The 21892-nt window shown below is 43.3% G+C and overlaps 2 protein-coding genes across 9 annotated transcripts in view; one reads left to right on the top strand and one right to left on the bottom strand.

Moving 5' to 3' along the window:
• Positions 1-2: 2 nt before the first annotated feature.
• Positions 3-14765, bottom strand: CDR2 (cerebellar degeneration related protein 2). Of its 2 annotated transcripts, none has more exons than XM_015294229.4 (5): positions 12708-14474; positions 9973-10085; positions 5854-6002; positions 5447-5611; positions 3-4303 (listed from the first exon to the last, which is right to left on the bottom strand). In XM_015294229.4, exons 1-5 carry the CDS (start codon positions 12727-12729, stop codon positions 3439-3441), a joined length of 1314 nt encoding a protein of 437 aa, XP_015149715.2. In that variant the 5' UTR covers positions 12730-14474; the 3' UTR covers positions 3-3438. The 2 variants fall into 2 exon arrangements, with proteins under 2 accessions (XP_015149715.2, NP_001025813.2); NM_001030642.2 differs by lacking the exon at positions 12708-14474 and adding an exon at positions 14539-14765 and having other exon boundaries at positions 1884-4303.
• The window catches only part of LOC416622 (transmembrane protein 180-like), a 22506-nt gene continuing 8069 nt past the window's right edge, over positions 7456-21892 (top strand). For 2 of the 7 annotated variants that reach the window (XM_040647908.2, XM_004945297.5), the window contains exons 1-4: positions 14659-15024; positions 17528-17707; positions 18445-19179; positions 21409-21563. In XM_040647908.2, the coding sequence (XP_040503842.1) occupies positions 14947-15024; positions 17528-17707; positions 18445-19179; positions 21409-21563 (1148 nt within the window). In that variant the 5' untranslated portion in view covers positions 14659-14946. Of the gene's footprint in view, positions 12381-13598; positions 13856-14075; positions 14228-14658; positions 15025-17527; positions 17708-18444; positions 19180-21408; positions 21564-21892 lie in introns of those variants that run through there. The other 5 variants (XM_046900864.1, XM_025155280.3, XM_046900865.1 and 2 more) reach the window with 5 other exon arrangements.

Here is a 21892-nt window from a genome sequence, read left to right on the forward strand (position 1 = left end):
CATGATGGAAAATCATGGTCTAATATTTTATTTTGTAAGTAAGTGATGCCAATAAATTAAATTTGTTTACAAACATCCCAGGTTTTGTTAAATACCTAGATGCTCATGCATTAGTCTGAGCATTACAACAGCCCTTGCTGCCTTCCTTACAACAAGGGTAGTGATGTTCATGGGCACGTCAGGGCAGGGAGGGGGGATACAAAATCACTGTCTTTAAACATTGTATGACATAGCAACTGTTCTCACCCGGTGTCTGTAAAATGAACTGTCTGAAAAAGTACTTACACTTGAAATAGATGTGGAACAACTACTGGATGTCTTACTGATGTGGGTTTTGGTTGATGGAGTTTTTGCCTTACTGTGTGCAAAGGTAAGTGCACGACGTGCAAGGCATCCAGCTGCAGTTATCACACTTGGCAACAATGTAAAACCTCTATTTTGTGTAACTTTTTTAAAAATAAAATTTTATCTTGAAGGTCAGCTGTGGCATCCTGCTGTACTCTGCCTTGTGTTTGGCCAGGAAGAAATGGAAATGATCTTTGCTCCTTTTAGAGCCCAGAGGCTTACAGAGGAAGGAAAGGTAAAAGAATATTTGCAGTAGATGTTTGAGGTAGATGGCAAACCGCCTCTTGACTTGCTGTACTTTTCTACTTGCATCATGTTTTTTAGGATGGTTGTCAAGATGCAGCCTGTTGCTCAAGAAATGATAACTGCACTGCTTCTGTTCTAGGTTTGTCATTTAAGCTTCACAGCAGTAAGGCAAGGAACACCCCACTGGTGGCTTTAGAGCAGTTACTTTACTGTTATGGGCTTTGTTTTCTGTAGTTTCCATCATATGAGAAGCTCAAGTAGATTCTATTAATTTCATCTACTTATGCTTAGAAAAGGGCTCTGTTTTTTACTAAAATAAGTGGATTAAGATTGGCCTAAGAGTAGTGTACCATACTTAGAGCATTTTGAACTTCTGTGGAAAGTACTTATTTCTAAACTGCTACAGTCTTATCTCATACACTACGTTTATTAACTACTGTAATCAGGCAGTGCTCAAGTTCAGGCAGCTTTGCAGCCTTTGTGCTGGGTGTCCCCATGGCTGTTGCTTACCTAGCACGACCCCGTTGCTGTAGCATTGCCTACAGCTGTGTCCATAAAGCTTATCCCTGAGAAAGCCACAGCCTGACAGAGGTTATAAAACAGAGCCTTGGAAGTTTTTATTGCAGGGTATGTACAGTTAAGTGTTAAAGTACGCTACAGTACAGCCAGAGCTTAGCAATGGCACAGGTGGTCAAAGGCAGGTTATGCTACAGAAGAAACATATTTCTGTGGAAATCTGAGAACATTCTGGATATTTTAAAGGGTAAAAAATACATAGAAAGTGCCCTGTTAACCAACAGTATTAAACCACTGAAGATCACATATTTAATCAGAAATTCTAAAGTTGTTTCTACACAACTTCTGGTCCCACGGGTGTGGATTCCCCACTTCCCAAAGTGAATAGCGTTAGTAATAGATTGCTTGTGACAGCCAGAACACTGATCTAAAGTTACTGCTTTGCAGTAGAAAGCCTTTAGATAATGACAATCCAAGTGCTAGGGAAGCAGTGACAGCAGAGCTAACCTAGTGGCAGAACAGCAGCTCTCCTGCCTTCCACCCTTCCAACACCCTTTTTGGAACAACACTGACAAACACCACAAGAGAGAAACGAGAAACTACTTCATTACCTGTGGCTTTCTTGCACAGACAGGCCTATCCTCTTCTACTTAGTATAACTTTTTTAGAATAAAAATTTAATGGGAACTCCATCTGAGCTACATAGGATAGACCAGATAGTGCAGCTGCCATCTGCACAAAGTCTACTGTTTCAAGATAAGCACAGATAGGCATAATTACTAGTTACACGTGGAGCTTGACTGGCTTATTTATTTGCTTAGAAAAATATTTACAACATTTGGATTCCCATTTTTAAATAATTCTTAAGAACTCAATACATGTTTTTGAGAAAGTCCCACAATACGAGCCTTAATACTGCAAATGGAGGACAATTATACACAAGCTTAACAGGGTAAATAAGGCAGACAACTGTAATAGCAGCAGTTGAACTAAAGCTGAGAAATTGTCAACACTTCCAGCTGTTTGGTATATTGCAGCAACTCAGACAGGCAATAAGGAAGTTCCCAAGAAGAGCTAACCAAATTAAGCTATGAGACCCTGTGTAAGAAGGATGTCACCTTTCCTGGTGCCTTCTTTCTCCTTAATTGCTTAGCCTTTGTTTTCTACACACTTCAAAGCAGTTCTAAAGAATGTACTTCTGCGTGTTTTCTTTTTCAGAATTAGAATATGTATGAGCTACTATTAGGGAGTGGAGAAGGACGGTATGAACAAGAACACAGCCCCACATTTTCAGTAGGGTATGTTCCAGCAGTGTCGCATCCAGCCTCCCACCACCCCAGAGGCAGCATGGAACAGGTTCACTGAAGCTGACAGTGGAAGCAATAGGCAAACCTGTAAGATAAGGCTTTACCTGACCCGTCTCCTTCAAGTGCTTGGAGTTTGTGGTATGTGAGCTTAGAAGCTATCGAACTGTATCAATTCTACTGCTAAAGTTAAATGACTAAATTGCAACTTTGTCTTGCCAAATACACACTAGTAGGTACTTTGCTGGCCTCCCACCAAAAAAAAAAGAACAGTCAATCCCAAATAACATATAATCAATTCACAGTACCTCGCCTCGACAAAGTCCCCTAAATAAGAACCATACCTAAATAGCCACACAAACTTCACGTCGAATTCCTTCTCAGTACAAAGACATCTATACTTATCTGTAGAAGAGCCTAGTTCACGTGAAAACATGGCATTAACTTAACCAAGCACGGCTCAAGCTGCTATGCTAGCTCTCCACCTCCCTGCCAAAGCAAGTTCAGCTAGATTCACTAACTTCATTCTCAGGACTCGAGGAGAGGCTGCCTGTGATACTGATCTGGGGCTTTTTGTTATTTTTTTTTTTTTACAGTTACAGGGCTGGATGATCACATGCAAGTTAAAGAAAAGCTTTTGCCTGGTTCTTTGTGAGAAGTACTGTACAGATTTCTTAGCTCTGTTAATTTGAAGTGGAGTAGGAAAACTATTGTTAATTTCTGCCAGAAATCAAGTGTAGTATTAAGTAGCATTGTAGTATTAAACTACAATGTTTGTTTCCTTTACAACCACTGGTTTGTGTGACAGTGCTAAACAACATCACATCTATTGCTACATTGGAACAGGGACACTGCTAGTCTAACTAGCTTTTTAACTACGTGTCTATGAGCCAGTTGAAAACATTCCTTTTGAATGCTAAAAGAAACATCTGTGCAAGGGGTCTTCTGACATTCGTGTAAAGTTTTTCCTCCTTTCTGGACAGCAAATTGGTCACCAACAACACATCAGTCATCAGAACATCTAACGTTACGGCTGAGAAGAAAGGGACTTGTACTTAGATCTGTGCTCATCTATTTCTTCCTTTGTTTTTTTGATACAGCTAAAGATTTCCTTGAAGAGTGCTTTATATTCAGGAAGAGTATTTGTGGAGCTAAGTAATTCTCCTGCATTCGTGAATTCTTGATTGTTAGCTGAAAGATCATACTGGGTATTTCCCACACTGTCTTTAGAATACTGCTTCAGTGTTTGTACAGCCTTGTGTTTCAAAGAATCTTCATCTATTTGACACTTCTTCAAAAGTTCCTCATATTTCACTTTCAGAGCATTATACTGAGCATCGACTTCATTGAGTACAGAGATTCCCCGCTGCTTCACAGCTTCAGCTCTCCTGATACACGTTTCTTCGTGGCCCCTTAGAATGTCTCCCCCTGCAGCACTGCTCAGGAAATTTTCACTGCTGCTCCGCTTCAGTGCCTTTTTGTCAAGTTCAGGGACAGTCAGAAGCCCATCATCAGCCGGGCTCTGACCAAGCTCCCTTTCTAAAGATTCCTTAAATGAAATGAAAAAAGATTCTGGCACCAATTTCTCTGCACTGTGGATTGTGTTTTCAGATTGAAGCATCTGTCGCATTTCAGCTACTTCCACTTCTAACTCCTCTGCACGAGCCCGATACAAGTCAATATCAACAAGCCTCTGTTCAAGGTCGCAGTTTTCTTTCACCACAAGACTGTATTCCTCTTCCATTGTTACCCTCTTCTCTTTTTCTAGGTTGAGTTGGGCCTGCAGAACCGTAACTGCCTTCTTCAAGTTCTCATTTTCTTCTTCCAGAGGATTTAGCTGACTATCCATTGAAGTAATCTTTTCTGCAAACACGTGATCATAAACAAAATACCTGAGGAAACAGAAGCAAGGATTATTAATAGGAAATACAGCTGACCACAGCTAAAGTTTTCCTGTCGTCGGTAACTAACGATAGTTTAAACTCTATGTTAACATACCTGAAAGTATACATAGCAGTCATTTTGCCAACCTAACAGTTCAGTTGATAGTCATGATTGGAGTCTGTAGATGATTCACATGCCATCAGGCCTCTCAGCTCGAGCAGGATGGCAGCTCTTTAACAATCTCAAATTACAAATAAGTTTACTGAATAATGAGATCTATAATTTAAGTTTTAAAGAATACTGCCTTCACATATTATGCGATACTCCCTGACGTTCAGATTTTTACCACATCTCTCTTACAACTTGTGTCACCACTGATTGTGGAAACAGGCTTCAGAATGGACAAGGCAGTTCTGCAGAGTGGTAATTCCATGAACCTTTCACAGTTTGAAATAATCCACTTATCTTTTGAATTGTCACCAAGTAATTCCTCAGTCTTAATTGCACATGCTGCTGGAAACCCAGACACAAATCCTGTTCTCCCTGTCTGCAGAACTACTTCACTTCTTCTATTAGCTTCTAGCAGTGAAGGCAAACTGTGACCATACCCCAGGTGACTCCTGATGGGCACACAATGCAGTTCAGCTGGGTAGAACTGCTCTAAATTAAAAAGCAGCTCAAAGTTCCAAGCACCATTTTAGCAGCTTAAGTATCATTTTATCCAGCTTACATTCAGCAAAGCTACTGCAGCAAGCCCACCTTGAAAAGAAGGTGCCCACAGATGTCCAAAGAAAAGGTAAGTTACAGAAAACACTGTTTAGGATAATTTACTTGGTAGTTATCTGTGTTTGTGCTTTATTTGACTGAAAAGAGGGAGGTTCAAATTCTTGAAGGCTTTTTAGGCTACAGTTTAATACAGCTGGAGACTCTGGGGGAGAACCTGTCAAGACAGAAAGAGCATACTGTTCCTCTCTCACTAAGATCAATACAGTCTGCAGCCAGAGCACACCAGAAGCAATGACAGCACCACACACTGCACAACTGTGCAGATATTTTTCTAGTTGCAAACTGAAAATGCTCTTCAGTTACCCTGTTAAACACCCATGCTAGTATTTCAATATTCTGTTTGCTATGCAAGGTAAGAGTCTTACTGGCGAAGGTCATACAGCTCCTTCAAACACGAGAAGCTATGCATTGATCTTGGCTGGTCAGATCTCTCATGGTTCATCCGGCCTCGTCCAGACTTTTTCAGTTCTTCTACTTGCCTTTGCAGGTCATCTACGTGTGTCTGCAGATTTTCAATAGTCTCTGTCAAGCTAAAAGTGAAGGACTACTGTTAAAACATTTGATGTTTAATCAAGGACAGATTAGTTCCCATCCCCTCATATTCCAGCTTCTCCTCTGAAGATTGTTCTTTGGCCACAATCAGTTTAAGAGTGTTGTAGAACAACATTAGATAAACAGCCATCAAAAAGCTGCATGTATACACCTGGATTACTGTTTTTGTGTTATCAGTTCAGTAGAGGGGAGAAAAGAGGATCTAGCTTTGGTTTGTTACCTTAGTATCTTCTGTTGTGACGCTCTGCTCTCTGCAACTAGTTTTTGATTAGTGTCTTCTAGTTCTCTTGCTGTCACATCCAGCTGTTCATACACTTTTGCATGTTGATCATTCATTTGACGCAAGAGCTCCACTTGCTTTGTGAGATACTGCAAAACAGCGTTGCTGTTACAAGTTTATACTGGAAACACAGGATAGGGCTACTGTTCTGCAGTTTTGTTCACATTCATTAAATAACTGCCACGATTTAGAAGTGTATAGGCTCCAGTGGTTGCTTTGGTTACTACCCAGTTGAAAAGGTGCAATCAGTATCTTAGCTACCTCTCTTGCCTTTGTCACCGAGGTCAACAAAGGCTGATCAACCAGTCCTTTATCCAGATGAGTTGGGTTGGTTTTTGCAAACTGTGTTTATCTGTTTAGCATTCCTTGCTGCAGTTAAACTATTGCCAGTTCTACCACAAACCCATCTGGATTGGGTTTGTCTGTACTGCAGTCATCACTAACTCAGCCACAAACCTAGATTTCAACATGGTTCTTCACAGAGTCCTTCTAAAAGTTGCAATGAACTCCATCATAAATTTTGTAATAGTGTTGACCCAACAATTTTCTGGGCATTTAAACTGAGGTATTGAGTAGCATTATGTTGTTTTTTTTTCTGCTTGCCTGTGTTTGAATCAGCATTAGGTTCAGCAAAACACATTTTAGGATGTGGTCACACCTGAGATTCTGTGGACTACTATGTGTCAGGAAGTAGAACCAAACTACTGGATTCAGTCTTTAATTACCTACAGGGAACTATTCCAGTCACTGTAATACTGAACAAAAGCCTCTTGCACTTTTATTTTTTAAACACAACTCCACACAAAGTGATCTCATTTTAATTCCCTTTAGTTTTACGGTTAACAAAATAACCTGTTAAGTGTCTAGAATTATTTCAGAAAGCCTGGAATTCTCCATGCAAGAAGTTAACCATCACCTAAGACTCTCAGTACAGGTGCCTCATATTGTCCCACCTAGGGCAGGGCTGAGTCAGTTTCAAAAAACAAAAAAACCCAAGAATTTGTATTAAACAGACTCGAGAACAAAAAACCCAACCCTATAACTATTAAATACTTACTTGTTACATAGAATTAATTTCCTAAAATGAATTCTGTATTATTACATACTAAACGTATAAACACCTACTGGACTTCCAAACAGAACCACATCTCTGTACACACTGTTACATACTCCAAACTTCTAATATTCTGCTTAACCTTTTACCTCCTTAGAAGATCGATGTGTTTATATTTTAGGCAATTTAAGAACAGATTATAAGTTAATCTAAGACCAGTAACTGCTGCATAGACTTCCAGAAGATCAGCGTGATCGCAGTTGGCTAGATCCTTCTGCAGCCTGTGTGCACGTGACAGGATTTACACAGAAATAGTGCATGGATTAGCTGCAGAATCTCAGCATGACCCACTCCAGATTAACTTTTCTTATTGGTCACTCTCAGAAAGAGCGAGAGAGATCTTCATATTTTCTACTGCAATACAGGAGTGGCTGAACACAGAAACCAAGGTTTTGGTGGCAGAATTTGATGTCACCACTTCTCACAATGGGCTTTTGTGGAAGTTTTAGCTGAATGGAAGATGTGAAATGTTATTTCCTTCATCTTGCATCTTCAGCATCTTCAGTGCTGGTATCAAGTTGGCCTGGTGTAACCAAAACATCACAACAAAGTATGGCTCTGGTAACACCTTAGGAGTGTAGGATGAACAAATGCAAACAACCGTTGAGTGCCTATCACGAGGCAGCAGTTGAGACTTCAGGCACTCTACCACACAATAAAAGTCGAGCCAGAAATACTAAGATGCAGACAGAGATAAAGCTGCCCTTTCAATCCAGCATTTACTACACCTGCAGCGATTAGTCTGTGGAACACGTGTCAGCACAGAGGTCAGGTATAATGATACACAGCACTAAAACACTTACTACGTTAACTTTTAACATATCAACTGTAATCTTAAGCATCCCAAAGCCTTTGACCCTTCCTTTCTTAGTGCAGATAACGTAGTACCGTATTTCAAAAAGGCTCCTTAATCATTCTAAGTCTGGGAGTTTGCTACCTATAAGATGTGAATTAGTAGGGGGGAAAAAAAAAATCATTGCTTTTTTGTACTGACAAGGCTAAAGACTGGCAAAGTAGCTACAAGAGCAATTGAAAGAATACCTGTACTGCAGAGACAAGCACTTTAAAATTAGGAACATCAAGCATAAACCCTAGAAATAGCACTTGCACATTTTATCCTGTGCAGCAGGGAATTCTGGTTCCCATTGGCTAAGCCAAGCAAGTTAAGGGAATAAATAAGTCTGTCTGAACATATAAGGACATGACCCTGCTACACACCAACTAGAGATCACTGCTGGAAGGATGCTTCTCACCACTTCCTTCTGCTAAAGCTCTCCTATGTAGAGAACTTAAAAAAAAAAAAAAAAAAACACCAAAGTGAAACAGGAAGATCTTAGTCGAATAAACTGGCTAAAACCAAATAAGATACCACATCCTTAATAGCACTGGGCTGTTTCTGTAAATAAATGCAACTTAGCAGTCATGTCTTTTTCCATATTTCAAGATGGCATTATAATACAGCCACTGATTAAGAAGCTCTGCTCAAGGAGCCAGGTTAGTTGTCTACTGCAGAGTTAGGCTGCGTTATTTCTAAGTATGCCGTAACTGTGTTAAACACCTCCTTAAACATGGCTGTCATGCAAGAGTTGAATCTGGAGTAGAACAGTATTTGTACAGCACACCTTTAAGTGTGCTATACAATACACCCTAAAGTGCTCTCTAGATCTAAAGAATCAATCTTTCCTGTAAAAGCACTCATCTCAATGAGTCAAGTCTCTGCATGAGTGAATACTTAAAAAAAAGCTATAGCATTGGCAACAAATACAGGCCATTCCAACCGTTCTGTCATCGAATGAATGTGATAACAAAGACATAGTTTGATTCTTTCCACTATTAAGTGAAAACATCAAGGTATAAAGCAAAAGTGTTCTATAAAACAAACAAAAAGCTGCTTATTTATGTCAATGTGACTATTTTAGAAAACACCTATATACTTCTAAGTCTCAAGTTCAGATTCTTCAAGTTGTCTATTGCTACAACAGTGATAAAGGTTTGCTCTAAGCTGCAGCTCAGTACAGAAATACTCTGACTGTCACACGTAAGTAATGCTTGCACAAATATATTCAGATTTTGTAAGAATTTAGCATACACCAGTCACAGCCTATTCCCTGTGATTCATACTAGAGCCAAACTGAAACACTGGACTACATTTCCATTACACTGTCAGAGTAATGGAGAAGTACTGAATATTTAATAAATTTAATTATTAGAGGCCACACGTTGCCCTCCAATAGCTAAAAAAAAAAAAATCATATTGGCAAATGTCAGGTCTGCAAGAATATAAACACCATTAAAGAAACTGCCCAGAATGGCCAGGGCTTTCCATGAAGTAACAAAGACGAGTGTTTCCAAAAGGGCAGCTCCGATTCTACCCCCAAAAGGACCTAAGAACATACCCACTACATCCTGTATTCAGGTATAGTTCTGCACTTGTTCATGTTGATTTCTATTCTTTAACTGAACTGAACTGTAGTCCCTTTACCCCAGTAGAAGTACATATCCTCCAATTTTACTTAAATCTTTCTCAAGCTTTTATGTCAAGCATTTAAATTTCAGTGCAGTAATCATTAATAATTGAAATAATATGAAGATGTTAATTTATTCATCATATAATTTCATATCATTTTTACCCGACAAGACCAGCAAAATTTAGCTATAACATTCCTGAAATAGCTTGTCTGTGTAAGAAGAAAAAATAGCAGTCATGTCATTATACAAACCGAATCCAACAGGAATTTTGTGGCACAAAGACTCCATTAATGAGACAAATGGGTCCAACAATGATCAAAGCCTGTGGAAGTTTTTGAGGTAGCAAAGGCAGTGAAAGGCTGACACTTTCAAGAGAAACACTGAACAACCACACGTTAAGAAATCAGATCTCTCAGCTTTCGTGCTATTCTGTTGAACGTCTACATGACTTACACCTGGATTCCTGTAATATTTACCTCTATCTCCTGCAGTTGCTCTTGATTTGTTGCATACATTTGCTGTAAAGATTCTTCTAGTTCGGTGTTGCGGTCCAGTAGCGTCTTCCCGAGCTCAGCAGCAAGGTGAAGATCTGAACAGAGAAGTCATTTGCACATAAGGTACGGAGCCAACGGCATGATCTGTTTTTCAAGTATTTTAACCAAATACTGAGTGGAATTATTATCTTTTTAAATGACTGTGGTACCCAAAAATGAAGTTAGCTTATAGATGTATTGGCCATTCAGATGCTGTCTGTAAGGCAAAGACTTAAGCGAGTCCTGAAACCTAGAAGATAATCTTACTTCATGGCCCTTCCTGGGGTCCTCCTTGGGTGCTGCAGCCTTGGGGCAGACGCAGGCAGCCACCTTCTCTTTGCTCCCCTCCTCCTGCCCTGTCCGGAAGCACCTCTAATCACAGCGTCTGTTAACTATTTCACTGTGGTCGCAACAGTCATGTTTTAGAAGAATAAGCATAAAATACTCTTTAAGTGCTCATCAGGTTAGACTGAGGCCAAAGCTGACTGCATCCTCATTTACTGTGCTGTTCTTCCCCATTGCCCCTTCACCAAGGAGCTCAGGTCGCACAGGATCAAGAGCAAAATGAAAGTTCCAGGCACTCGATGGCGAACTGGTAATATCACAGACACAAAACTTAAAGGAATGCAGCTATTCTGCCTTTCAAGCTCATAAACCTAGGAGACAGCAATTGCTTTATGTGCTCCAAAACACCATTTTAAGTGTAATTTGTTCTCAGGTACTTAATCTCTATTTCACTTCAATCACCTCCGGGGTACAGTGACTGTAGTTGTTTCAAATTAAGAAATAAGTCATCTGAAGACCCAGGTCCTTTCTCAAGGGAAGCAGCATGAGTATTGCTAGAGGTTTCACGTTATTATGTTTAAAGAGGCATGCAATTTAAAATCTATCGAAACACGATGAAATCAATCCAGTGTTATTGCTAAAATAGTAATCACTCTGTGCAGGTATTACATCTGTTGGATTTGGAACATCTTACTTTTCACCTCCTTCCCATCACCTGGGCCTGACCAGGTTTCTCCTGCACACAGGACAGCCTTGTTAGTTCTCATATGGGTAGGAATAGCATCACTAATGGGAAAGAGGCAGAAGGAAGTTCAAGAAAATCCCAGATTCTCTTCAAGAAGCCTGGAATGAATACATGAGACATACTGCACTGCATCACCCGCAGTTGTAGTTAGACAAGAAAACATTTTCAGTTCTCATGTGACTAAGATGCCCTTGTTTTAAGGTGTTTCTCGTCCCTTTCCTGCCCTTTCCCAGTCCCCTTATCAGCTGGTTGTTGTAGCAGACAGAAGGCTGTTCCCAGACTGCTTTGTGCTAACCTTCACTTTGGCAGCTTGTCTGAAGTGAGTACTTGGTCCAGATACATAAACCAAAGACTGAATTCAGACCAAACAGACAAGTGTTCCTGCTCACTTGTCTGTGTAAGCTGTAGATGTCCAGTTCAGGACAAACAACAGCTGTGGTAGTCATTACACATTCTTTAAGGTAGGAAACAACGGCTGTAGCTGTCAGACCCTTTGAATAATGTTAGTGGAATTTATGTACAAGTCACCCTGTACGCAAGGTGTTGCTAGAGCTGGGAGCTGCATGGCTCACTGCTTTACACTTAGCAGTTTATCCTCACATAGCTTTTTTGTTGTAACACCCCTTGTTAAGAAACACAGCCTACTTCAGAGCTTCTTCCCAGGGTTTAAAGTGTTTGGATAAAGTAACCTTAAGTTTTTCCCATTTCAAAACAGAACTAATTGATTATCCGTGGATGGATCACCTCCTAAGCAGCCGAACACCACGCTGTTCTATTGCATTATGGAGTAGTGGAGTCTTCAAGCCCACTCAGCCCTCCTGTGAACCAGGACTCTGACCCAAAGTTCTCATTCACATAAATCTTCACCACTACTCACTGTCTTTAAAATCCATCAACAATATTGGAATCATTCAAGACCATTCTTTTATTTTAACGGAGTAGAACCTAAAGAGCTTTAACAATCCTCAATCCTTCTCAAGATTGAACGTGTAAAGGTATTACTTGCTGCCATTTCCCTTCCCAAAGGGAAAGTTTCTTTTTATGTTTAAATACATTTAGAAGTAGACAGTGTCACTCTTAAATGCCCCCACACCTACTAAATCAAGAGGCATAGCCACATGGTGCTTTGAATACAGTGCAAATAACAGAATTCACTTCACTGTACATTAATAATCGTTCTGTTCATTAGGATGACTGAAGCACAGATGGATTACCATGGGAGAAGCCTACTGTTTGGTAATTACAGCAATTTGGTTTTGAGGAGGAGAAGACAAGAGTTCAATAACATGCAATGAAACCCTAGCTGCTACCCCAGGAACAGGTAAGAACTGAACCAATCTGACCTGTTCTGAAGTTAACAGTTTACTGTGCACCCATGTCTCTACACTGTACAGTACCTACACTCCCTACAAAGAACCAATTTTAAGTCAAATGTAGAATATGTTCTCCTGATATGGGAGAACATCACTTGTCGTGGAGTCACTGTACGACACTAGAAGCACACAGCACTTCTACACACAGCTCTACGCCCTGCAACACTTCTGCATTTTTCCTTTTCACCATGAAGATGTAAGCAAAGAGGCTTTCAGTAACACAAGCAGCATATTCACATCTTAAGAAGTCAATGTGTAAACCTGCTCAGTCTTACTTGTGCCATCTAACAGCTCCATGAGAAAACCAAATAGGATTTTGGTGATGGATCTTCCATGGTGTTCAGCCCTCACTTACAAGCACTTCTCTGCAGCCTTTCGGCAGTGTTTCTGCAGTTGAGGAAAAGATAGAACTTGGTGCTAAACTCTTATTTTATGCTTTCATATCCCACCTAACAAAGCCATTCAAATGATTTTTATTCTAAAAAGAAGTCTATTCTTTTCAATAGGAGAATGCCTCAGTAGTATATGATGTTTAATTGAAGTCGAACTGTAAAATTAAACCCTTAGTTTTTTACTGAGCTACGTATCTCGTACTCCATGTTCAGATTACTCTGCTTTGTTAAAGCAGGTAGCAGCAACATGCAGAGAAGAGCAGTCCTGTAGAACAGCTCTTTTCCACGTGTCAGCGTGCTGCTGCTAAAGATGGACCTTGAAGGAGGGAAAGCTGTTCCCACCCTTACAAGAATTCCACACGCATTGTTTTCACTGACACATGCCAGAGAAGTCCACCTCTTGCCAAGGCAAAACCTTCTGCTGCATGCAGAGGCAGTGGAAGTTTGGGAGCTGCTGCCCTCCCTGAGCTCCCTGGGCAGGCTGGCAAGGGCTGCAGGTTTGGGGTACTGCACTGCTTGGGCGTTCAGTAATGCGTTCTCACAAACACACTCCTTCATTTCTAAACGTGCTCTGATTGTTTGGGTTGTGACACGTTCCACCTGCCCGGTAAGCAACCTCACCGCTCCATTCACATGCCCTGGTACTGCTCGGTTTTAGAACGAGGAGCATGTAAAAGTCCAATAGAACAGAACGTTTTACAGATGTTCCCTTAAGGAACTCATCTGCATTTCAGCTCGCCCATCAGTTCATTTTCCTCCTTTTCCTTCCGGCAGGCTGTCAGTGCCTTCCATTCGGACTTGAGAGAAGCTAATCGTTAGGAACGACGGTTGTGGTGCTGGGAGAGCAGTCAGCGAGCTCTGAGCACACCGACCTCTGGGACGGAGCGCTGCCCGCCAGCTCCGGCAGGGAGCCCATGGGGAGCGTTCACTCGCGGTACGAAGGAGCGAAGTTAAAGCAGCGCGGCAGGAGCTCCGGCACCACGCAGCACCGATGCACTCCGCAGGTCTTCTGCCCCACCAACACCGACGCGGTAAAAATACCAAACCCTGTCTTCAAATTTTCAGCTCATCCTTTTGACAGCAAACAATGGCTTCAGGATCTCGTTTAAACGGATCTCTTTATAACCTGTGGCCGCGACAGCATCCCTGCGCACTGCGGGACGCCCATGCACGCCATTCACACGCGGAGCAGCGCCGCCGCCTCGGGACGGTTCCCGCCGCTCCGGAGCGCCGTGCGGGACTCACTGCTGCCTTTCACAGCGGATTCCGAGTTAGCGCCACACGCAGCAGACGCCCGTCCTGCGCGCCAGCGAGCGCCGAAGGAAACGGCACGTTCTTTCCATCACCGTGTCCGCAGATGACTTTTAACGCAGTTACATCGCTGTACGCCCGCGGCTCCACCGGTAACGTTTCTCCCTCCCGCGGGGCCCCGCTGCCCCTACCCGGCCGTGTGCCCCGGAGCCGCCCCGCTGCCGGCAGTGGCCCGGGCACGGCTGCAGCCGCCGCTCCGTCAGACAAAGACGGCCGCGCCGCGCCGGTACCGGCGGTGCCCCGCCACCCGCCCCGCGGGCGCACCGCGCTCCGCCGCCGCCTCGCGCCCCTCCGGCGGCCCCGGCCCCTCCCGCCCGACCCCCGGGTCCGCCCCGCCGCGGCTCCCGCGCCCGCCGCCCCTCGCTCCCTCGCACGCCCTCCCCGCACGCCCCCCGCCGCACACCTTGCTGCAGGTCCTGCTGGTCGTACCACGGCTCATCCTCGCGGATCTCGAACTCCTCCACCAGGCTGTCGGCCAGCATCGCGCCCTTCTCTCGCGGACGGGGCGCAGCGCTCACCTCGCGCCGGGCGGCAGCGGGGCAGAGCGAGCCGGCAGCCGCTCCTCGCCTTAAAAGCCGCCTCCGGCCATTGCCGAGCGTTTCCGGACTTTGCCGAACCTCTCCCCCTTCTGGTCGGGCTGCGCGGAGCCGCCGGCGACAACGTGGCACGCTACAGCCGCCCGCCCACCGTCGGCCCGCGATTCAAACACTACGCCCTCACCTCCTCTGTCGAGAGCCAATGGGGAGCCGCCCGCCGGGCAGATCGAAAGGAGCGCCGGCCAACCGGAAAGCGAGCTCGTGGCAGGCGACCAATGAGAGAGAAGGAGAGGTTGGCCCTGTCTAGAGGGCCCCGCCCCAGCGGCCCGCTGCGCAGCCTCCGGACGGAGGAGGTCGGTCGGTGCCCGCGGAAGGGGCGGTGGTGGCGGGGCTTGAAGCGTTCGCGGCGGGGAGCGGTCGCCGTTGGGGGGGCTCCGGTGCGGCAGAGGTGGCACGGCGCGCCCGGGCGCGGGGAAGGGCGTGGCACCTCGTCGGCCGTGCTGGGAGTCCCCGCGGTGTGCTGTGAGGCGGTGCCCGGCCCCGCGGGGGGTTCTCCTCACGCGCAGCCCCTCACCGCCTTTCCGCCGCTGCCCGGGGAATGCTCTGCGCCGGGGAGCGGAACGGAGGGCGCCGTCCCCGCGGCTCCGTCGGCCACTGTACGCCTCCTCGCGAGGCGGAGAGCCGCGCCCCTCAGCTCTGGGCAGCTCTGGGCACCTCAGAGCTCGGACACTCCCAGGTTCGGGAGCCCCGGCCCGGGCAGCCGCGGCCTCACGAGGGCACTGCCCTCCCGCCCCGGGAGCTCCGTGTGCGTTTCCCCTTCGCAGGGTTTCCTTTCAGGGATGCTTCCCCTCAGGGCTCCCCCTGAGGACTCGGGAAGCGCTGGTTCTTTGCTCTGCCCTCAGCGCTGCGCTGCAGTGAGGAGCTGCCGCGAGGGGTTGTGCCGCCGGTGCGCTCTGTGACTCACAGCCGTCGGCGCTGTGCTTCGGCGCTCTGCGGGAAGGCTCACGCGTGTTTCATTGTCGTACAATTAAAGAGCACATCTTTGGGGAAGGGAAGTGTGAAACCTCAGCTTCTCACTGAGCCGATTCATAAACAAGGCTCGGGAGCACATGTGCCATTAGCGCAGGGAGCCGTGTCAGATCCTGTGTGCTGCACTGAGTCATGGCGCTGCAGGCGCGTCGGCGCATTGTTAGGAGGCTTTTGTGGAAGAAATGGTACTTGTAAGTTTTTTGGAGCGGGGGGAGCAATTTCTTTCTCGTTTGTGCGTAGGAAGGAACTGAGTCAAATACGACTGGAGAATGTGAATGCCGAGCGTTTATCTCAGCGCTCGTGGAATCCGAGGGAGGGGCCACAGGTCTCCACTGGAAACCTACACAGGGTCACAGCTGGACTGTAGTTTTCCAAAGGCCCTGAGGTCTCACACCGACATCATTACGTGTACTTGTGAAGATGTGGATACACGGTTTTAAAATAACACGATGCTTATCAGTAATAAATCGCCTTTCACGGTTTTTTATATCCCTCTTTTTAAGCATAAACATGTCATGTGGGCATCCTTTCAATAACGTTGTTCTTTGTAGGTTTCTCAGTTCAGTCTATGAAACCAAACTTATTGCAGAGGTGCAAAGTGTAATCACCCGGCAATGGAAAATTCCCTGAGAAATGAGTTTGATGACATGCCTGACAGTCACGCTCGGCTATCTGGAAACTGAGTCATGTTCTTACAAACGTATGACCTTCGGGTGGCCGTTTGAAAATTACATGTTGGATAAAATGGTTAACATGGAGCAGAGGAGGAAGGGGTGCGCTGTTGGCAGCAGGTTGTGTAGCTCTGCAGTTAGCGTATGTGTTAAGGCTGAAATGTGAGCCTGAAGTGCCTCCAAAGGAATGGCAAATAGCTCCTCTCATAGAGCTGTTAAGATGGATAAAGCCTCAGTTAAGAAGAGCCACCTGAGAGAAATATTTTTGTATTGGGATTCTAGAATCGAATCTGGTCAAGAACCATAAAGGGAATCTTTGCTTTAGAAGGTGGGGGTTCCCTGGAGCTGGCTGTCTCCACGGGCTGCTTTGCAGCACTCATACTTCAGTTACTTGCTAGAGACATGCGGAAGAAGTCAGCAGCTTAGAAAGTTGTTGGTTGAAGCTCTGTTTGATTTATCAGAGAGCTCTGCATTAAAGAATCTCTGTTATTTGGACACACTTTAATGCTGTGCTGCTCTGCGTGAGTCACTTTCTGGGTTTTATTTACATGCTGTCTTCTCCAGTAAGAAAATGTTTAGACTGTTAAAAAGTGTTTGGATAGTTCTGTGGTTTCTGTTCATATCTGACTTGTTTATTAGGTGTAAGTATTGCTTCCATGCTCATTAACTATTAGTATTTAAGCATACGAACCCAAAACTTTGTTTTGAAAGGAATGCTCATCCAAGTGTTTGCAGCATTTGACATTCACAGTGATGGGACGTGTAGGGCTGTGGGCTGACTCACTTCATTCCTGCACAGAGCTTCGTAGCTTTAAAGCTACGTAGCTAGCAAGTTGTAAAATGTGTGCAATTACTTTGACCTCTGCACCAGAATTAGTGTTTGCAATGGCTAATTTTTATGTGTACGGTGCAGAAATTATTCTCTTAAAATTTTGTCTACCTGTTCTATTGACTTTTCACTGATGAGGTTTAGAGGTGTCACTGAGTTGATATTTTGCACCTGCTTGGTTTGTGCTCAGTGCCTTATAACAAGGAAGTGAGGGTGTGGAGATTTCCCCGCTAGAATCCATTTCTACACCTCTGGAATGAATCTCCCACATCATTTGACTCTGGAAAATTATTTAACCAGCATTATAACTCTTTGTTGTACCTTGAGGAAGAAGAGGCTCACGCAGTTGGGAAGATGAAGTTGGCTTTGGAAATCCACCCCAATGCCCTGGCGTACTCCATGACCACGTTAGGTGCTGGAATGATGAACAGTGTCTTTAATTTCTACTACGTCAAGCTTTTCCTAAACAGATACAGAATTTCAGAAGTAGCATTTCATCAAGCACAGGTATCCTACCATGGGGTATTTTGGTTTTCATGGGGTGTTTGCATCTGTGTTACTGTAACAGAGGTGAAGTTTTTTGGTTTGTTTTGTGGTGTCATTTTTTTACTTAATAATTCCTTTTGAATGCAAAGCAAATGGTTATACAGTACCTTCCTTTTAAATTTTGTTGTTGCATATGCAAGTAAATGTACAAATGAAACACATTGTTTACAGTCTGTAGACAAAAATATCAAACTTCTCTTCAAGCTAATCTTCCCAGAAATTAATCTTTTAAACTAATCTTGCATCTCAGCCCTAGAGGTACTTTTGCCTTTACAGCTTTCCTATGGATTGTTCAAGTACTTAAATACTGCCCCAGTTCTGCAAGTCCTCAGCTGGGTCAGCAGCTCTTGCTGTAAATTTCAGTAGGCAATGAGCTGGCTCATGTTCTGCATCGCTTGCAGTGAGTGTGCGAGGTGTAGCTCTGGCCTGGGAGGTCTCAGAGAAGTGAGGTTGTAGCCATGGGGGTTCACCTGGCATTGGGCACTGCCTGCTTATGCTTTCTTTTTTTTATCTTATTTCATCATTACTGGAAACCTTTACGTACTTTTGATAATTTGGTCCCAAGTCTGTTTTTGCTCTTTCATCTCTTATTCTTTAAGTAGAGATTCTTTAAATAACTTTGGTGTTTACCACTTCTTGTTTGTATAACCTCTGCAGAAAAATCACACTAATGATAAATTGTGTTGTGTTTGTCCCAGGTTGTATTTATGATATGGAACGCCATTAATGATCCACTTTTTGGCTATATTCAAGATAACTCCAAATTGCCGTGCTGCTCCAGACGCCAGTTTTCAATTCTCTATGGAGCTCCGTTATACGCGTTAGCTTTTTTGCTTCCTTGGTTTCCTTGGAGACATTATGAAGAAGGTGACTGGCTGAGTGGTCTTCACCTCATTATTGCATTATGTGCTTTTGATGGTTTGCTTACTTTTGTGCTGCTCGCGCAGTGCGCGCTCTTTGCAGAAATTTCAACAAGACATGAAAGCAGACTTCAGCTTATAAAATACAACCAGGTTGCAACGTTAATTGGATCAACGAGCGTTCTCTTTTGTGGCCTGATATCAGATAATATGGAAAATTTTGCTTATTTTCAGGCTTTTGCTGTTTTGATTGCAGCGTTAGCGACTGCTTGTATGTATTACACAGGCAAGTACAGTACCAGTCAGTATGAGCAGAGAGGAATCCCTGCAGAGAACGCTGATCGAGGAAATGGTGACAGAGCTCTCTCCTGGTCCTCGGTAATTTCACTGACCAAACAGATTATGACAGAGAAAAACTTTGTATTTTTTGTTACTATGAACTTCTTCCAAGTTTTCCACTTAGCGTTCTGCAACAATTTCATGATGATCTTTGCGGATAATCTCATTCCTAAGGATGTCCTTTCTTCTTCTCTAAGAAGCATCATGTATGGAGCAGGCTTCATTTGTCCTCAGGTAGGCAGGATCGCTTCTTGAATTTCAGAATACAAGAATGTGATGTTTTGTCTGTCCTTGTTAGATTAAGCTATCCGTCTACACTGCTTGTTGAAAAAAAATGCTGTACCTATATGAACAATTGGGCGTACTGAGAAACAAATCTAGTTCACCAGTGCTCTAAAAGAAGAGAGTACCCACAGGTACACTCTAACCAGGTGGAAGGCTGGGTTAGTGAGAAGGGACAAGCAGGCAGGCCAGTAGAAAATCATTTTACAAGAAGGTGATAAGTGAACACAGGAGTCCTACGGGATTCATAATGCCTAGGTGTAAATAAAGAAAAACATGGCCAAGATAAAAAGTTTCTGAAAGCAAAATCTGTAGAATTTGGAGTACTTTTCTCTTTGATTTTGATTTGCAATATACGATGAAGGAGTAATCTCTTCTTTGGTAAGTTTTTGAAACAAACTGCACAAAACACTGGAAAAGTTATTAGGTATTAACAGCACTGTTGAAGTACGTATCTCAGTCATAGGAACAAAACAAAACTTGCTGCTATTGGAGAATTATACATTCCCATTTATCTTGTTGTTTGCTGTCTTTGTCAGCTATGTACACTGGGTGTGGGGAAAGATGGTTTCATGACTCCAGCAGGGATGGGAGTAGGAGGAATGAAATGTAAAAGGAGAACCCAAACCAGTTATAATGTGTGAGCAAAAGAAGAGCAGGCAAAAATGTGTCCGACAGAGTGCAAACACTCTTGTCTGCAGTGAATAAAAACAATTCCTGTTTCTTCCCTTCTAACATCTTGCGCCGGATTTTTAAAACTTTCCATGTGTTTACTTGCTGGATTTCTCAGAAACTGAGAATGTTGGCTTCCACACAGTACTGATGGTGCTGGGAGCTTCTGAAAATTTATTCTTTAGGTTGTAATGCTTTTCTGTAGGAAGAATGTAATGCTTTGTAGGAATGCTTTTGTAATGCTTTTCTGTAGGAAGAACTTAGAAGAAGGAGCAATTGGAATTCACAGTTCTATTTCAGGTTGTTTGTTTGGTTTTTTTGCTTTTGCATATGTAACATGGAATAATTGACTTTTTTCTCCCCAAAATCTTAAGCATACCTTTTCAGTTCTATAAATTAAATATTAAGCACCCCAACTGTAATCTTTGCCACAGGTTGTAGGGTGCTTTATTTTTTTTCTCTATAGCTAAAACAAGTACAAACTTTGGAAGTAAATCAGAAACTTCAGGAGGAAAGCTGAAATACACTCAATATAGCAGTCACCGGTGTTGGTGAAATCAGTGTGACAGTGTGAAGCAAACAGTCTTTCAGAAGATGCATTTCTCTCTGCTCCCCAGAGATGCTTTGTCTCGAAGGTCACTGAACCATAGAGTGTGTGCTGTGACCTTATTTCTCTCAGGTTTTGTCCCTTGGAGTTCAAGATATAATAAGAGAACTCTCTGGTGACAGTGTCCTGAGCTTCACTTACTGGAAAAGCACCCAAATCTTGTAAAACAAAGCCTCTTCTTGCAGACGGTGCTCCAGAGGTCTGTGCTGAGATGGGCTACAGCTTCTGCCTTAGGTTCCTTGTAGCAGTGGGTGCAAAGTGTAAACCTGCCTTCCAGAGAGAGTCTGTTGCTGAACCAAAGGCAAACTAATTTAAATGTAAAGTATTACTAAGTTACTGTTTATCTTAGAAACATGCTGTTTTAGAAATATGCAGGTAATAAGGGATTTCTAAATGGTGCTTCCTGAGGTAGGGCTGTTTCTCAGTTACAGAGAGAAGATTGTGGTGCTTACAGTAACACACTTAGCATCTTAGAATGCATAGTATAAGCACAATTCTGCAAAAACCAGAGAACAGCCTTGAGGGAGAGTATGTTTAGTTTCTTACAATCAGATCTTCTTCCTATACCAACTTCCTGGATTTGTTTTACCTCTCCGATAACAGGGGCGTTAAATAATAGTTAGGCAATGTGGGAGCAGTACTTTCCTGGGGATGTGATAGTTCTTAACTAGCTAGAGTGACAAGACGGTTCATACCTGGTAAGGCTAACAGAGAATGATCCAGTAGATAGTTCCCTTTGTTCAATTCTTATGTTTTTGTTTGGTTCGTACTTTTTAGGGAGCTTTTTTCCTTCTCCTTTGATGTGTGGTAATGATTTATTTGTCTGTTCTGTTTTTGAAAGATCTCCTAATGCTGAAATACTGTACTATGTCTTTGCCTCATATATTTGTATTTCTTTTCAGTGCCTTGTTCTTCTCAGTCATGCTTCGTTGAAGAAGTTTGGTTATTACAGAATCATCTTGTTTTCCTTTTACTTTGAAGGAGTAGCCGCTGCTGTTATGTTTGTTCTAGGACCAGGGCATTATCATCTCCTGGCGTTTTATCTCACAACAAACATGTAAGTAAGTACCCTTCTTTTTTCCTACATACCAGTTAAATAACTTCAACAGGGTGAACACCTGTTTCTGTAGCGTGAAGATTTTAACACTGCTTTTTTTTATTATTTCTGTTCTGTTTCATCTGTCAGGAAACTGAAAACTTCTCTCAGCTTTCACTTCAGCTTTTAATTTCTTCTTAAAATCCAACCAATCAAAAGAAAAAAAACAAAGCAAAATGAAAAACCCAAACCTGTGAAAAGTGCGGAGTAAATAAGGTTTGCAGCCAGCTGTATCTGTTGCTCCCTCCAGCTGTATCTGTTTTAATATGAGACAAATTCAGATTCAAGAG

This window comes from Gallus gallus, chromosome 14 (assembly GCF_016699485.2).
Source record: "Gallus gallus isolate bGalGal1 chromosome 14, bGalGal1.mat.broiler.GRCg7b, whole genome shotgun sequence".
In the NCBI taxonomy this organism is placed as follows: Eukaryota; Metazoa; Chordata; class Aves; order Galliformes; family Phasianidae; genus Gallus; species Gallus gallus.

Bases quoted from the DNA above. Each gene is read 5' to 3' on its own strand.
- CDR2 (NM_001030642.2), bottom strand. From the start codon at position 14,617: ATGCTGGCCGACAGCCTGGTGGAGGAGTTCGAGATCCGCGAGGATGAG. The intron at 10,086-14,538 runs GTGTGCGGCGGG...TTCTCTGTTCAG, and splicing joins CCAGCAGGACCTGCAGCAAG to ATCTTCACCTTGCTGCTGAG. The intron at 6,003-9,972 runs GTAAATATTACA...GCTGTTTTGCAG, and splicing joins AGCAACTGCAGGAGATAGAG to TATCTCACAAAGCAAGTGGA.